Genomic DNA, 19287 nt, shown 5'->3' on the forward strand with positions numbered 1-19287 from the left:
GGAATCAAACCATTTTGCCGCAAGGCAGCTACAGGTCTGAAGCCCTTTGTGTAACATTTGAAAAAGTAAATCCTTGTATCACATTATACTTTAGGGTTGCTGCCAGGCAAGAGGAAAAGAGGAAGGCCTAAAAGAAGGTTTATGGATGTATTGAGAGAAGACATGCAGGTGATGGTGAAACAGAGCAAGATGCAGAGGACAGAAAGATATGGAAGAAGATGATCTGCTGTGGTAACCCCTAACAGGAGCAGCTGAAAGAAGAAGATTCAGTCATTTTCAATTCAGGTTAACATGGGTCAGGAAACAAACCTGCCAGCACTGAGTTCAATGCAGGAATCATTGGGGACTAGTCCATTGCAGGACACACTCATGCACACACACACAGTTTATAAGCAACAATTAGCCTAATATGTGCTGTCACACACATGCGTGTAGGAGACAGATAAAGGGCCTGAGTTATAGTAATTCTACGCCAGACCTGGGGGCAGAGGGGTGCACTGACTGTCTTTCTCAGTTCCATGTAGACCATTCTCGGGAAATCCCGCCCTGTTCCAGTGCCTTCGATGATGTCACTTCCAGCTCTGGTGCCTCCGATAACGTTACTTCCAGGTTGTGATGCTGATGACGTCATTACCTATACTGGCTAATAAAGACCCCATCTTTGATACCATGTTTTCAGTTCTGTTATGGACTCGGATCTGTGAATATGTCTGTTCAATTTAACCCAATTTTTCAGCCTTGGAACAATATATGGGTGGCTGCCCCAAACCTTCATGATGTCTTTGACTCATTCTTGTGACAGTGCATACTAGTTGTGCTACCAATCTAAGATTGAAATTTAAGAAATTAATGTAGAGCTGAGCATTAATGTTTACAGTGTACTATTCTATGTATATGTCTCTGGTATATACCATTTAGTATGGGATTAATATAAGCAGTGCTAAAGTTTGTAATGCACCATCTGTTGGAATGACATATGCATTGCAGTTTGTTGCTGAAATGTTTGTGATGCGCCATCTGTTGGAAAGACAGAGAAATCGCAACCAGATGGACACACAGATACAGTACTTACCATTTTATTAACATAGATTTAGGAAGCAAATTAAAATTGGAGTACTAGGAGCAGCCCAAGAACTCTGCTAAGCATTGTGTCATCCCAGTAATCCTCTTTAATAAAATCCCTGTGTGCGTCCATGTGTCCATGTGTGTGTGTCTTCTGGTGAATTGCGCATGTGCTGGGCACGGTGCGATGCTTCAAAGACCGCCTGATGCGCCACACAAAACAGAGAGGGCGGGACCTATAAAATATCGCACGGCCGATCCAATCGGATTTCGGTAAATGAGGTAAGACCTAAAACATAACGCACGAAAAAATTCAATTGGGTACTGAGACACGGAGACCAGCTTCCCCAAAGAGGTGGGATTAGTGTTTGTTGTTGTGAAAGTGTTCACTCTGAGGATGTCAGATTTGCGATTAACAAACTTGGCCCGGTAAAGTGTAAAGTGTTTTCCTAAATATATGAATTTTCATGATATTACAATAGGATGACTTTTAAAGTAGATTTATTTTCGCGCACATAAAATCCGTTGCTGGGGAGACACCACACATACAATAATCAGCTGCACGCCAGCACAGATTAAAATACTTGCTGGAGAGACGTATTACTGTGAGAGAAAATTACAGGCACACAATACAGTGACGCATATTACAGCCACATACAAGCCAGTATTACTGTAACAGAAAATAGACAGTCCTTTGCCATTGTGAGATATGGCCGGCCGTTCATCCCGGCCAATACCCCCAGGCCGCTAGATGGAGCCTTCCCTGTAGCATGGAAGTGCCCCGAAGACCAGCAGGGAATTATGGACAATGGAGTTTTTATTCCCGATCCTGCTGGACACCGTGGGGCCCACTAGAGGACGCTACAGGGAGGCTCAAGGACTCATTCGTGCCCTATAACCCGGAAGCACGTCATGATCATATGACTAGAAGGAACAACGTGTTTCCAGGTTGAAGATAAGGACTGTTTACCCTGACCCGGAAGGAATAAGGACTTGTGGGTAATGGAATAGAAACACCTCCAGGTCAGGGAATATAAAAGGACTCTGGGAAAGCCAGACGTCAAACTGAGCTGGGTGGAAGGGTGGCAACGCGTCTGGGAGTGGAGGATTGATTATTGATTGTTTTATTATATTGGTTATTAATTATATGAGTATTGTGGAGTGTAGGTGCTTTGCGCACGTTAGATATAATAATATATATTCATCTTTGGATTTTACCTGGTGTCTGACATCTGATCTGAGGGTTCAAGGGGTCGACAGGGCCTCTATCTGTTACACCATTTAATATAGACTGTTCCTACTAATGTTTATGCACTACTATTCTAGCACCCGTTATTGTAACGGGCTTAATGTCTAGTATTTGATATAATCGTTCTTTATCTGTCTGACTTTTCTATACAGTTATCAGATATGACAAGTGCTGTTTGGCCTCTTCTCACCTTGTGTTCTGAAACTATAAGCTAAACCCAAATGATATGGGATACTGCACTGCTGTGTATTAAATGAGATTATAGTGTGGATTTATAGTAAAAAAAAAGTACTGCAACTGACCACAAGGGAGAACTACTCTTCTGGGGTGACATTCCCAAAAGCATCATGACACTCCAAGGCCATCGTAAACGGCAACTTCTTAAGATTGGTCATTAAGAACTGTTCTTCAAAACCCAATTTAACTAAAGTAAGAAATTAAAAGCATTTTTATCTTCATGCTTTGCAACCAAGTGATTCATAAATCGATTACCTTTTGTGCCAACAGTGGTGACAAACACAGAATACATTCAATTAACATTGTGACAATATTCTAAATGTTCATTTGAGACCATGATGAATTTTCATGATGAAATATATGAATGCATTTGTAGGATTGAATTACTGTAAATAGATACATTCATTTAAATGGTTAATAATAATACATTTGAATTAAATGTGAGTTAATATTATATGTTCTTTAAGTGTCTTGAATATCCTGTGCTTTAAGGTGTCATTTAAAATAACAGGGAAGGACAAGAATTACAGGCTTGTACATTTGGAGAGAGACAGAATGACTACAGTGAAGAAAACCCTCCCCAGAGGAAAACCCATTCATATCTGTGCCTGTGTCTGTAATCACCATCTCATCAACCCAACACTCGGTCATTATTTAAATTAAATAAGTGGGTTTTAACTGATACTCATTCATGCTCCCAGCTTCTTGGAATCTCGTTACACAAGCTATAACAGTTATGTACATTGAGTATATATGTGATAGTGCAAACACTAACAATATTTCACAGATAGGTTGGAAAAGTAGCATGAATCTTTCCTCTGTGCCAATTTGATAGCGTGCCAAAAAACAAATAATGATAAATTTAGCAGTGAACGACTACTGGATTTTAGCAAATTTAGTTCATATCTATTGACACATTAAACTAACTCTGAAATGGCGGCCAAACAACAATACAGCGCAGCATGTAACCAAACCTGTCGCTTGATGGAATGCAAGACATGAGTATACGTATAGCTGTTTGGAAAACCATAAATCATTCGGCAACATCAGATTTTCATCTCAGCTACACTATATTGCCATCGTTTTGTGTGCTATTCTGCAAAACATTACTAAGGTATTAGAGCAAGATTACCCAGACTAGTGAAGAAGTGGAAGGGGAACTGGAGATTGTAAATATCAGATGTCCTGGTCTTAGAGCACTGAATGAATACCAGGCTGGTGTGGAGACTAGGTAGGTTACCATCACTATCGTTTTGCTCTCTAGTTTCTGATTCAGAGAACTTGCTTGTATTCCATGATGCTGAAGTTGTTCCATATACATTATATTTGAAGAAATAAACACAATGCATGCCGACCAAGGGAGTGCTAGAATTTTCACTTCATGCTTAAATTTATTTACTCAACTTCATTTAAAAATTATGGAAAAATAACAAATTATATAAATGAATTATACATAACCTATACCAACTCTAATATACACTATATATATGTGTCTGAATGAAAGTAAATTTGCATTTGTGCGGCTACTTATTATCTTCATTGTTACATCCCACTCTAGTTTTTTTTTTCTTGTTGCCGCTACCTGTGCCTTAGTAAACAATGACACTGTATTTGCATCTAAAAGAATACGCTCTTCTTTAGAAAAGTGGTGCTGTGATTTACAGAGAGTGTCTGTCATTACTTTGCAATTGTCTTAGAAACAATATGTGTCAGATTTTGTGCTAATTCATATGCTTTGTTTTAATTGTTATTTACAATTTGATGTCATGTCTACTTCATTTTATTTTTTACAACTTTACTTCATTCCATCAGAATACCAAAAATGACACCCCATAATGAAAGTAGTGTTTTTCAATTGTTTTACAATCCACTTATGATGCCATTTTGTAAATGACTTCAATGGCAGAGCTAACAAAGTAGTACTTCATTCTCACTCACAAAGTAGTCAGTTCAGAGGGGTTTCGAATGACTAGTTAAACGCTGCAAAAAGCTGCCATAAAATATGTTAACTTAGCTGCATATTTTAATAGCAATAACTGTTTCACAATTAATGATTCTAAACTGATAAAAAAAACTCACATACATATAGGGGCATTGCAGCACCCCAAGCCGTAGATGTGACCTCACAAAACACAAGTTCCAGGTGCAAATACAAGGTTCATTACAATAAAGAACCTTACAAATAGGCTTCTTTGCAATAATAAAACACCAGCACAACTCTTCTTCTCTGTTTTCCTTCTCCTTCCACTCCTCCAAGCAAGCTTCGTTCATCTTCCAGCCAAACACAACTTCTCTGGACGAGGTTGAGCGACTTCTGTTATCTTAGACCTGGAACTACTTCCAGTGCTATTGAATAGCAGGTTGGAAACACTTCCTGGCCAAACATAAGTTCCATAAAGTAGAGATAGATAGATAGATAGATAGATAGATAGATAGATAGATAGATAGATAGATAGATAGATAGATAGATAGATAGATAGATAGATAGATAGATAGATAGATAGATAGATAGATAGATAGATAGATAGATAGATAGATACTTTATTAATCCCAATGGGAATATTAACATTATCCAGCAGCAGCATACTGATACAATAAATAATATTAAATTAAAGATCGATAATAATAATAACGCAGGTGAAAAACAGACAATAACTTTGTATAATGTTAAATGTTAACGTTTACCCCCCCGGGTGGAGTCGCATAGTTTGGGGGAGGAACGATCTCCTCAATCTGTCAGTGGAGCAGGACAGTGACAGCAGTCTGTCGCTGAAGCTGCTCCTCTGTCTGGAGATGATACTATTTGATGATACTATTTAGTGGATGCTAGTAGGTATCATGGATCTCAACAGCACCCCCTGTTGGCACCCATGTAATCTGACAAGGCTGTCCAATGGCAGCACAGTTACCAGCATACCCTTTAGCTGTCTCCTTGTCAGGTAGTCTCCTCCTTTCCTTCCATCACACTGAACTCCCGACCAGGTAAGTGTGATCAGTCCATCCCTGCCAGGAAGCCAAAGTTCCCTCCTGCATACTGGCATCTTTTACCGATCTTCTGGCAAGGGCCTATCCTTCTTCGTGCTCATTCACTGTCATGTCATTGTTAATCAAAATTTTATGTGTAGTTACATTTAACAGGTTGCAAGCCAAATATGCAGCTTGGCCAAATGTTGCTCTTTAATTGAAATAGTTTAATCTAATGATGGAAATGATGATCGAATATTAATTGTCTACTGCTGTGGAACGCCACCCCAACCCTGACACAGACAGGCAGAGACACAAGTTCCAGAACAGCACACGTTTATTTACAAGTGGGGAAGCGCTTGTCCCTCACTCCCCACAGCAGCACAGTACAATGCACCAATACACAGTTCCCTTTCTTTTCCTTTCCGCCTCCACTCCTCCACAGTCAAGCTTCGTCCCTCTTCCTCCCGACTCTGGCTCCCCAAATGGAGGGAGGCAGCTTCTTTTATGTTACACCTGGGAGTGCTCCAGGTGGCTCATCAGGGTTAATTGGAATCACTCCCAGGTCCGATGGAATCCCAAAGTGGAGTCCTACAACTCCCCCTGGCAGCCCCCACAGAACCCAATAGGGCTGTGCCAAACTCCAACCCCAGTGTGCCCTGCGGGAATCTGTGGTGTAACAGCCACCCAGGAGATCTGCCTTGTGGATGCTCTCTGCCCCACTGGCTGTCCTCCACATTGCATAAGGCTTTCTATGCTTCTGACCATTTTTTGCTTGCTAAAAGACTGGCATCTCAGCTGTCATTAGTTTACAGTTTAGTTTGAGCCATGGATTAAATAATAAAAATTCTGCAAAGAGATGTTTTTGGAAACAGATTAACAAGTGTGGGATAATATCACAAGAGCACTAAACTGTTTTCTCAACATACTGTTAGGCTACACTTATTGGAAGGCACCTCAATTTTAAATTAGCAAGATCCTGACAGCAGAGCATAATGCTGGTCATCTTCTGCCTTCTTCTGCCAGAGATTGTCAATTAAGCCCCAGAAAGAGGGAGAAAGTTTTGAATTTATGTGAACCAAATGATCTTCTACGGCTGTCCAGTTTACTTTGCACAGGGAGACAAGAAGCTGAAGAAAGCGAAAAAGGCAGTCTTTAAAGGCAAGAGATAGGCCAAGAATCAGCATCACGTAACAAAGTAAAGCCAAGTCAAATCACCATTGAGGTGGCACAAGAAACAAAAGAATGACAAAGAGTTGTAAAATTGAGCAAAGATGCATTACAAGATCAAGCATTAATTGAGAATGACCATTTTGTTTATATATTGTGAAATTTAGCAATGAGTTTTGTGTGTGCTAGCATTCTATAAATAACCAACCAGTGATGAGAAACCAAGGGAGTTTAAGAGAAGGAATACACCCAGAAAGATGCTTTGTATAGGTGGTCCTGAAGGGAAGCCAGAAAATTCAGTGTAACACTAAAAGTATAAAGACACCGGAGTAGCCCTTAAATGACTGACTATAATGACCATTTAAAGTACAGCATTCCAGACAGTTTTACAAATTTGAAAGAAATAAACACATTTCTTAGTAGTAGGCAGGACTCATTCTATTCCAAGTGAAGCAATTTTCATTATGCTGTCTTTGGTGATTTATGCTACCATAAAAATACCTTGAACTACCAACATCTGAGAATCGTGATCATAGAAGGACGCCACATTGTACATCATTTCAAACACGTGAGCAGAATAGAGAACAAGCAGCAATCAAATGTTGATATACAAGTCAAAATCTCCCTTTAAGATAAGAGGGAAAATGCTGTAACTTCCAGAGATATCCCAAACATATGGTAAGGTGAAGAAAATGCCCAATGTTCAGTTCAAGACTCTAGAGGTTGATAGCTGGGAATCTCCACCTTCAGACTGTCATTTAATAGATCATATTTGAAAATGGTTGTTTCAAGCAATCCAGCGCTCAGAAAGCCATTCCCTCTTTAATGTTTGAAGCTCCTGAAAAACATACTCATTATCCAAATGACAATTTTTAACAATTAAAATTATGGAAAAGGAAAATGTTAATCAGCACAATGCATAGAAATGAGGCAGGTCAAACTCATGATAACTGCAGTGGTAGAATTGTTCCAAAATCCAAGAAGAAATCAATTTCCAATGAACATGTTAAGTTAATCATCAAGTTTTACATTGTAAAGACTGACTGTGCAACGATGCAAGGACTGTTTGAGATATATGCATTCAGAAGGATACCACGTGCAAACTTATCTTATACATTGCCAGTTAGATAATTAACACTAATGACAATAATAATACAGAAATCCACTCCATTGGTTGGCTTTGACGTAATTCACAGTGACATTTAATACTTGACTTAAAGCTGCAAAGCTGTATCAGCTGTCCTCAATCCAGCATCACTTCCAGTGCACAATCATTAATACCCATTGATAAATCCCTGCAGTCCGCAAACTCTTTCTTTTTCAGTTTACCCAGGCAGTGCTGACCCTGTTGTGAGTTATGATTCTGTTGATGTCCTCAAGTTGTATTACTTGATTTCCTGGCTGACTATCCCTCAAAGTTAAAGGTCTTTTATATCCACTAGACTCGGTGTACTCTCCATTGGAAACCTTATTTTGAAACCGATACCCGACATTTGCTGGAGACCTCTCAGAGTAGATGTTCTTGTGCACCATCTCCTGGGAGCAGAAGTGGAAGGTGAAAACTGCCTGGAATCCCCGCTTGAAGTTCTCATTAAAGTAGCCATAAATGATAGGGTTGATACTGCTGTTAAAAAATGCCAGCCAGTGGGCAAATGGGAAAATATATCCTGTTAGCAGGTTAATCTGCTCATCGTCCAAGTCGGTGTAATCTGTGAGCAACATTAAAGTCCAAAGGGGTAACCAAGAAATCATGAAGAGCAGAGCAACGATGATCAGCATTTTAATCACTCTTATCTTCTTCTTCGATATAGAAGTCCTGTCTTCTGGCAATTCTCCAGTGCCCCTACCCATGGGCCCAAGGTAACTGAAGAGCTTAACTACAATTCTTCCATACATCAGGCTAATTAGGCCCAAAGGAGCAAGATAAATGTGGACAAAGAGGACAGTGGTGTAGATCTTGCGCATCTCTGGTTTGGGCCACTGTTCATAGCAGGTCATGAGGGGGTACGTCTCATTATTGTAAACCATATAAGTGCCTTCAAGGTGCACAACAGTCATCATTGCAGCTGATGGGCTCATTATAGCAAAAGCCAATCCCCAGATAAGCCCAATGGTCAGTATAGCCTTCAGGCGGCTTAACTTTTGCCGAAATGGATAGACTATGCAATGGAACCTGTGGGAAGACAAAAGTAGGCATTTTTAAAAGTAGTAAATTGAAACTTTTACCTATAAGTCTGTATCATAGCTGCTGTAAAAATAGAATTTTAAATTGTAAAAAGAGCATGATCAATACTGTCTTGTTCTAAAGTTATTTTACTAAATACTTGCTTTTTAAACCTCTGACTTTGCTGGTGGCACTAGCTGACTGCTATTAGCACCCATTTTCTGTACTTGTTTATCCAATTCACGGTTGAAGGGGCCACAGCTTATTTCAGTATCATCAAGTAGCAATCAACCATGAATGGGACATTAGCTCCTGCACAAACTAATTTAAAATAATCAAAGTATCTAAAACAGACATATTTGAGGTGCTGGAGGAAAACTGGAGTACCTGGAAAAACTCAGATAATGGGACAATGTGCAAACTTCACTCAAACTGTACCCTGATTGGGATCTGAACCCAGTCTCCGAAAACTCAAGCGAATAACAGCATTACCTTGCTGCCACAGTTTACATTATGATATTTATTTATAGAAAAAATGTATGAACCCTCCAGTGCTCTTATGATCCGTGGCAGGCATAACAGTAGGTGAGACTTTAGAAGTCTGAAAACATTAAACATTTGTATCGTGCTTAGCAAGAGAACTACAAAGTTCAAAGTTATTAAATGTTCATAAATTATACTGTAATACAGTGTAATATATTAAGTCTGGCACTCTTGTGATCTGGGTTCACTTCCCAGGTCCTCCCTGCGTGGAGTTTGCATGTTCTCCCTGTGTCTGCGTGGGTTCCTCCGGGTGCTCTGGTTTCCTCCTACAGTCCAAAGACATGCAGGTTAGGTGCATTGATGATCCTAAATTGTTCCTAGTGTGTGCTTGGTGTGTGTGTGTGTGTGCCCTGACAGGGATTTGTTCCTGCCTTGCACCCTGTGTTGGCTGGGATTGGCTCCAGCAGACCTCCGTGACTCCGTATTAGAATATAGCAGGTTGGACAATGACTGACTGACTGACTCTTGTGATCATATACTGTAATGCTAACATTCACTATTCTCTCTCTAGCATAGATATACTCAGAACAAACGTAATACTGTTCTATGCGATGCATTTTTAAATGTACTTTTTACTTACCTAATCTGTTTTTAGGAAAATTGCAACAGGACCCAAAAATTGTACTGTATTCTAAATCTTTCTGGCAAGCAGTACTCTGCCTAATTTTCTTAGCCCACGTAATCTATTATAGAATCATACCTGCTGGATTTATCTCAGTAGCCTTAGGTGTAAGGCAGGATTTGATTTAAGTTTGAGAAATTTGCATGCAAAAAATCACTTCAGAATAACCAACCAACCTCAAAAAAGCAATTGTACCTGGGAAAAAAACACCTCAGCAGACATGAACAGAATTTGCAAACTCCATAGAAGTTGATTAGGATAGGATTCAAACTAAGTCCCTGGAGCTTTGAAGTGGCAATATGAAACACACAAACGAAGAGCTTATTATATTTCAGTAAAATGTCCCTCCACTCCCACTTCATACTCCAGGTTAATGGCTAAATATACACCAGTTGTGAAGAAACGTGCATGAAACAAAGGTCAGCATGATAGTGATAAGACTCCACGTGAGAAAAAATCTAAAACTGGTTTAGCAAAGATTGCAGAGCAAAGTACCACCTAGTCAATTGAGGGTTAGCCTCCTGGTTGGTGGTCATCCTCCACAGAAGCGTGTTCCAAAACATAATATTTTCATTATCCCAAAAATCCTTTGTGCTGCAAAAACCTCTGTTTTAAATGCTGCTTTTTTGACAGTTTCTTCTGACTCAGTAACATAAGGGCAGTGTCCCACTCCAGTACCTGATATAGAGCTTTGAGCTCAGGCCATCCTATTTGTGGTTTTTCCTCTTCTTGGACACTCTACAAGACTGCTGAAAATAGGAAAATAATAACAACTGATAACATATTTTAAAAGTGGATTTAATTGTGTGAGATAGAGGAGTCAAAGATGAGGACAATAAAATAGTATAATCAATAAATGTGACCAAAACGCTGATAAATAAAGTTTACAAAAGCCACAGAGCTGTGCAAATGTTAACAACTCTCTGCTCTGGCAAACAGTTGTAAAAACATTCAGTCAGAGCAAAAGCAGAAAGTCCACAATCTGAGAAAACAATGTGGTTAAGACAGACTTAACGCACAAAGTAGAGTTTTCAGATGAGTGACGACTGAGGACATCCTGCCCAAATATTAGTGCACGTAAGGATCAAACAACCTTAGGTCATGGCCGAGTATTGTGGTTGCCAGACTCAGCGAAAGCTGACTAACAGACTGGCACAGGATAAAGTTTTATATTAAGGCACTGCACTAACACGTCACTTCAGTACTGTTCTTGCTTCAGCCTCACAACTGTTTGACGAATGAATGAAAGGGAGAAATTTGTGTCAACAGTGGAACTTAACTAGCAGACATTTTTTAAAACAAGTATTAGCAAAGGAAGTGCACACTTTTTTTTTACTGTCTTTATTTTATTACAGTTATTAAGCAAAATAAATTGCTTGGAAAGCTGACAAATCCCATTAAAATGAAAGCATGACTTTAAATGAACCTAAGCTGGAAAATCTAGAACCTTAGACATTGGTGGCCTTATCTAACCTCTACAAACCTAGCATCTCAAATTCATAGCTTGAACCATTTTGAAACAGTGCTAGATAGATCAATCCATTTTGAATGGCAATAGTTTTTTTTCATGAATATAATAGCCATTGACTTGCTTGTATGGAGTGTTATTTTCTTTTCATAAATTCAATAAAATGCCTTAAAAATAAATAAAATGAAAATCAAAAAGGCATAATGAAAAATACACTCAGTGCAAATCATTTCTTCCAATAGCTGTGCCTATCATTAATCCTTAAGCCCTTCATCATGATCTCTAAAGAGATAAAATAAACATGGGTTACAAACTTTCCAGCAGCAAGGTAGGGCCAACAAAACTGACCAGAAGCATTTGAAAAGTATTGATTATAGGTTTATGGTTTCATTTAGTCATGTTTACACTAGAAAAAAGAAAATCTTTCTCTTAGTTACATCCATAGAGAAAACAACATGCATTATGAAACAATAGCTTATAATCAGAAAGTATTTCACATAAACATTCAGAAGCATTCACAGCAACTAGTTTTAAAAGTATCTAAAAACGGATTAGGTATTTATACCATGTTTATGTAGGCACACTACAATTACTACAATTTTTTTTTTTCTACTGGTGATGCTTTTTGTTACAAACTAGCATGGCATAGCAAGAAAAGCATTCCAGAAGTATTCTGTGCAGGTCTCAAGGGCAACTGTCTTCCTTGATTTATTGAATGTAAGGGTTGAATACAATGTTTGGCTGTCATAAGCTTAGAAGATTCCTTGTTTCTTCAACATTGTCCTCTGACACACCTGTCATCCACATCATCTCCAATAATTTTCAGCGCCTGTCTGCCACCCTGTTTGAGATTCTTCAGAATTTGATTTATTAGGACTCTTAGCTAGGCAATGGAAGTGATGACAGGCTAGATCATGCTGTGATAAAAGGGCAACATGACATCCCTGCCCACCCTGAACTCCCCGAGTTTGCTCAGAAGAAATAAACCATGTTTGAATTTTGGTAGTATGCATTTCTGTTTATATTAATGTTCAAAATTCGAATATTAGTTTGAAACATTTCTAGATATTTATTTTTGTTCACTATTTTCATATCCTTTCTCAGATCTAAAATTAGTAAACATGTACTGTATATATTTTTTTGGATTTTTGATTTAATTTGATATACCTTATTAATCACATGACCTTTGGAGGTCAGAAGACAGGTTGAGCCATTGTACAGCACCCCTGCAGCAATCTTAGGAGTAGGATCCCTTCTGGCTGTAACAGGATGTGAACCGGCAACCTTCCAGATTCCAGTACAGATCCTTTTATCACTAAAATTGAAATGCTATTTCTTTAGACTCTTTGACACTCAGGGTAAGATATTGTTATACAAGATGCAATGGTATGGATTTAAAGGGTACATCGGGGAGAAAGATTTTCAGGTGACATGGTAGCTTGCTTCTCTTCTTCCTTGCAGGAGAAAAAGGAAACTGACTCTGCCATATGCTCCTCCTCTACTGCTCCATTTGTTATAAATTTTGAGAAACAGCAGATATAATTGTCAGTACACAGTGAAAGCCTAATATGGCTACTAACTTTACAATTGTTTTACAACTCTTAGCCAATCCAGAGCTAGTAAATATGGTTAGATGGTAGTAGCCTATAACCTCCTTTTTAAATTTAGAGATTGTACAAAAGATAAATTCTTCCCTACCTGCTAGAACAAAGATGTTGCACTAGTCCATGCAAAAATACATTCGCACTAAACATTTTTGAGTGAGCAGAGAGAAACAGTGGTCCCAAGCCAAAGCTCTCTAAAAGCCACCTGTGATACTGGAATGAAGGTCAGTGCCTTGGCTGTCCATGAGACAGAATGAAGCCTGGAAACAAGGCATAACGAGTACATTTATGTTAGGCAGAATACTCAGTAAGGGCTGGGTGGTCTTTTGGCTTTGGAACCCCTGCAGATTTTGTTTTTCTCTAGCTTATCTGTAGTTTTTTTTTTTTTTATTTTGTCCTCTCAGCCTGTTATAATAAGTTTGTTATAATATTATGTTTAATGTCACTGTCTCTGTGCAGACATTTTAAATCTGTTTTTCTTTTCTTTGTACATGCATAACTGAGCCAGATTTAGTACACAGGGGCTCAGCATTTAGAATTGCTGGGTCAAGCATAGGACAAGATAGACAAAGACAGCTGGAGGAATGTATAGTCAGCCCAAAGACAGATGTATACTATTTTGTCCTATGTTAACAGTCAGCATAAAATCTTCTTTCCTTGTTTGGAAATGGACTATTTGCCGACGTGGGGGCCTGCACATGGAGCACCCAGTATAACAAGACTTGGACATCAGCAAAACACTTTGAAGCCAATGGACGGATGGGTGATATCGTCATCCGTCCTGAAAAGCCTTCCAGCGCAGCGACGGAAAATGGCAGACTGTATACATCGAGATCCCACTATACAAAAAGTATTGTCTTGCCATGGCTTCCTCCATCTGTAATGCCATGTAAATCGTCAGTAAAGAAAGCTAAGTTATTTCCTCTTATGTGATTGTTACCACCGTATCACTATGGGAGGGATATCGCCTTTTAATATCTATATACTCTTCAGTTACTTAAAATGGCGCAATTACAAAAGAACTTATTCCAACTAGGGAGCTAGGAAACACAGCCATCTGACCTTATCATCATATTCATCTTTAGAGACTTACAATATGATACTATACAGACTCTCTACCTTTCTTCTAATTGTAAATCTATTTTATGTGACTCTAGAATGATTCTTTGTTATTTATTCATTATTATTTGTACCTAATTTAATTTGTTTTTCTTTTCTTGCAGCTATTTCTTTGACATTTTGTAAAGTACTTTGAGCTACATGTTGTGTATGAAAATGTGCTATAGAAATAAATGTTATTGCTGAAAGGCATAGACAGACATGTCACAGGATAGAGTACAACCTCAAAAGTTACAACAGCACATCTGTAACCAGTTGGAACAAAAATTTCACATCCTGTGCTTCACAACTTTGGAACTTATGGCAGGGCTGTCATTTGGAAGCTGTATCCAAGGGCAGGGCACAAGCATGAATATCCTGGTCTGAGAAGTAGAAAACCTGAAAACCTCGGCTGTGGAAAAAAATAATATGGTCTAATGAGTCATTCAAATAGATTTACATCTGAAGAATGGCAAAGAATGATTTTAGATCATAATGTTTTGGCCAGCTGTTGAACCTAATGGTATGGGCAGCCATATGCAGGTAATCATTACATCCAATGATTGCTCTGCATGGTTATACAAAAGGCAAAGACATGCAGTATGAGGTGAGTTTACAGCAAGAGATTCACCCTATGGTGCACATGCTGCTCCCTTATGTTTTCCTATTCAAGGATTAAAATGTCCCCAAACTGTTTCAAGAGTGGTTTCATGAACACTAGGATGAACTCAAATGTAATTGGCCTCCCCAATCATCAGATCTAAACATTGACCTTTATGGGAAGTTCTGAAGTGCAGAGTGTGATGAAGATTTTCACCTCTTTCATACCTCAAAGAAACGGAAGCTTTTAGTCTCGAAGAATGGTGAAATATCCCACTGCACACAGTTCAAGACTTGTGTGACAGCATTCTTAGAAGGACTGAAGCTGTTCTGATAGCCCTAATATTTATCAGGTCCTTCCTATTAATATTGCCACCCCTGATTCCTTAAACAATACACTTAAAATGCATACACAAAATAGTAGTAGTAGTTTCTTATTTAAAAACCATTCATATCTATAAATGCAATACAGGAGAATGTAAGAAAACTATACAGAGCCATCCAGATCTACTTCAGTGCCTGACCTGCTGGCCACCAGCCACAGAAATAATAGCAGCTGAATAACTTGGCAAATCAGCAAAATAATTTTGCACTTAGAAAACATGATTATTAATAATTATTTCAGCAGGCTGTTGTGGTGGGTGTATCATAGCTCCAGGGTTCCTGAGTTTGATAACTTGTTCATTTACTGTGTATAATTCTACTTCACACCTGAATGTTTCAGGTCAGGCCCCAGGCCCCAGGCTCTCACATCCTTGAAATGGATTAGGCAGGTTAGAGAATTTTATGTAACATTTCAACAGTCAATAAATATAAATAATTTACAGAATCCCTAACTACTTTGTAACAATCTGACTTGATTTTTGTCTCACATAGTAATGTAATTTAGTTTATGTAATCATTCCTTAAAGAAATCCTTCTACCGAAAACCTTTAATCTTCTTCCTCTTCATCTTTTCCCATTTCTTTGGGGGTTGATATTTTATAGGTTTTGGCATGATTTCTGCAGCCGGATGCCTTTCATTAAAATAGCAAAAACTAAGCACATGTTATATTCCACACTTTTCAGCTTAATTGTGAAGAAGAGTGAAGATGCAGCATATGGTATACTTTAAATGGAAAGATAAAAGGATGATCTTCGTAATCTCTGACTATTAAAAAATCAAGTAGACAACAGGCAGCAGATGGTGCCGTTGAACTTCAGCGGAACTAGCTCTACTGTTCAATATACAATTTTAAGCATCATTCATTTTTAGTAAAATATGAACCAGGCACTCACTTAAGTAAAAAAAGATCAACCTTATAGCCACATTTTAATTTTTGCTTCACATTTTCCTATACCAAGACATGAACAGAAGAATAACAGAGGTTAGTGTTGAAAGCTGGAACCATGAGAGAATAAGAAGTGACTGTTCTAGTGAAGTAAGCTGTGGTATATACTGTCTGAGTCATAATTTTTGTGGGGAAAATAAACTATATCTTGTGCATCAGACTAAGAACTTATGATAAACAATATATGAATACTTACTATGTCAAGTTATAATATCTCTCATAATTACATGTGTTTCTTCATTTATGAAAAGTCCAGACAAACCAAATCATAACTTTAAAAGTCAAGGTAGAAAGCATTTAAAAGCATGCAGATTTATTATTGATTAGTAATACCAGTTAGAAAAGGTTGTACTTTTAAGGAATATAAGACTGCTGAAATAACATTTGCTTTTAAATAGTTACCCAATTTTATGACGAAAACTGTTTTTTTTTAACTGTGAATGATAGGTAGTAAATGTCTTATGGCATTTGGAAACACTATGAAGCACACATTGCAAACCTATTTCAGAGGGTTAAATATATAAATATATATTGTTGTTAAAATATAAAAATAGTGACTCATATAATTCAGGAGCTGAGAACATCACCTGAGAAAACGGTGTTGTTACAAATCTGCCAAGCCACACATAAAACCATTGGTGCCATTGCTCACACGAGCAAATTTAATTAAATGTTAAACATGTTAAAATACTTTCAAACATGCAGATAATTTGGAGACAACATAATGATATTAATATGGCATTGTCCAAGATTGGGGATAATAGAACACTCCTTTAGAACAGTTGGTGCGTTAAGGAAACATTGCTGGAATATTTATAAAGGTCTTTGAAGTAAAGCTTGGTGTAAGGCACAATATAGCCAAAACAACTGTATCTCATTTTGTAAAGAAGAGATTTCAGTACGCCAATTCTTGGGTGGTGCTTTGTCAACAGCAAATTTTGTTAAACACTTTATGAAATGTTTTGTAATAACCCAAAATGAGAATCCACATTTTACACAAAATCTCATAACACTACCTTCATTTTTACATAGCCTAATAGAGTACAGTACATTTTCTAATGTAAGTAGCAGTACTTAGGAAGCAAGAATGGCAGATTTGAAAAACATAATTGGATGTTTGAAACTTAAAAGGACATCTTATGAGAATGACAAAGCAGGAGTAGTTGACTCTTCCCTTTCCATATCCAAACAGAGAACTGAAACAATTCAGAAAGCTATTAGGATGTTATAATGCATAGTGTAGACTCTACACTGTAGAGTAAAAGTCAAGGGAGGTTATGCATAAGTTATGCAACTCACTAATTAGGCCTCATGTGAGTACACTGTACAGTTTTGGTTTTTATGTAACATAAAGATACAGCAGCATTAAAGAAAGTCCAGAGAAGAGCAACTATGCTGATCACAGGGATGAGCTGTATGAACTAAGAAGAAAGAGTTCATGTTGTGAACTTGAAGTCAGAGCACTAAAGAGTTGAAAAACCCTTTGCAATAATACCTACTAGGGGGAATTTACCATCAAAGCACAGCTATATACAAAAAGGGACTTTAAGAGTCTTTAACAAATAAAAAGGTCCAATCCTGATGAGAAAGCTCAGACGTAACATGATGCTCCATCGAGCGCAAAGACATAAAAGGACCACCTAAAGCAAAACCCCAAAACAGAATTCATGCTATAGTCTAAAACAGAACATGAAGTCAAAAAACCAATAAATAACAATACCACAAATATAACAACACAAGAACTCACCAACTACAGAGTGCATTCAAAATGAACCGCCAGGAACTGTGGATTTATAGGTGATTTATTGGTGATTGGCCCTATTCCTTGGAAACACCCACAAAACACATGGGACATTGCACATGCATTGAAACAAACACACTTAAAAGCAAATAATAATAATAATTCTTTGCATTTATATAGCGCTTTTCTCACTACTCAAAACGCTCTGCAATTGCAGGTTAAGGGCCTTGCTCAAGGGCCCAACAAAGCAGAGTCCCTAGCGGCATTTACGGGATTTGAACCGGCAACCTTCTGATTGCCAGTGCAGATCCCTAGCCTCAGAGCCATCATTCCGCCCAAATAAAAGTTAATACATACAAAAAAAAAAAGCCAAAATGAAAAAAGATGACAAAAAACATGAATATGAATCTCAGCCAAGAGAAGAACCTTGGCCAAGTTACTGTATAACAGTTCAAGGAAACACAGATTAAGAAGTGACATGATAGAAGTGTTTTAAATTATGAAAAGAATTAGTGCGGTATATCCCAGCTATTACTTCAAAACAAATTCGTCAAGAAGAACACTGTGACACAATTGGAAATTAAGAATAAATTTCCCACAAAGAATGGAATGTGTTTCCTCACACAGAGAACAATAGACCCATGCAATAAGTTACCAAACAGTGTGGTAGGATTCTACGGACCTTGAGATCTCGACTCAGTGTTATTTTGAATAAAGAATGTATAAAAGATTGGTAAGCTTGTTGAGTTGAAGGACCTACTCTTGTTAAAATTATATTAATGTTCTAACCCTTGTGTCTCTTAAAATGGTGGGTTAAGTTTCACCATTTTCTGTCAGCCATACCTACACATTCACACACATCTAGACACCCACAAAATGTTATTGTGTTTACCATTTGAGGATCAGTAGATGATAAAACATGACTATAATAGAAAAAAATCTCTAGGATGTGGAAATGGGAAGCATTCAGTACAATGTCCATCCATCCATGTACTTACCACATGCCCCTACTTAAACGGCAGATCATGGTTTTAGCGTATAACAAGACTGAATAATACACAACAGATAATACACGCCCTTGAGCCTCCCTGCAGCATCCTCTGGTGGCCCCCATGGTATCCAGCAGGGCTGTGAAGGAAAACTCCAAGGTCCATGATGCCCTGCTGGAATTCAGGGCATCTCCACACTGCAGGAAGGGCTCCACTTGGTGGCTTGGGGGTATTGGCCAGGATAAGCTGCCGGCCACAGTCCACAATACATAAAGTAAGCACTAGAAAAAAATACCCATAAACTACTACACAAAAGGAATTCAAACTTCCCAAATTTGAGCATCTGTTCCTCCATCATGTTTTTATGATTTGGGTTAATTTTTACCGTTTTGCAGATGTTTTATATTTAGCTGCAATATTTTAAATCTATTTTTAGTTTTAGAGC

The 19287-nt window shown here is 38.1% G+C and overlaps 1 protein-coding gene across 1 annotated transcript in view; it reads right to left on the reverse strand.

Moving 5' to 3' along the window:
• Positions 1 to 5566: 5566 nt before the first annotated feature.
• LOC114650065 (neuropeptide FF receptor 1-like) overlaps positions 5567 to 19287 on the reverse strand; it is a 72023-nt gene continuing 58302 nt past the window's right edge. Inside the window, exon 3 of the mRNA XM_028799543.2 lies at positions 5567 to 8855. Coding sequence (XP_028655376.1) covers positions 8003 to 8855 — 853 coding nt within the window. The 3' untranslated portion in view covers positions 5567 to 8002. The remainder of the gene's footprint in view (positions 8856 to 19287) is intronic.

The sequence above is a fragment of the Erpetoichthys calabaricus genome, chromosome 1 (assembly GCF_900747795.2).
Source record: "Erpetoichthys calabaricus chromosome 1, fErpCal1.3, whole genome shotgun sequence".
Lineage (NCBI taxonomy): Eukaryota > Metazoa > Chordata > Cladistia > Polypteriformes > Polypteridae > Erpetoichthys > Erpetoichthys calabaricus.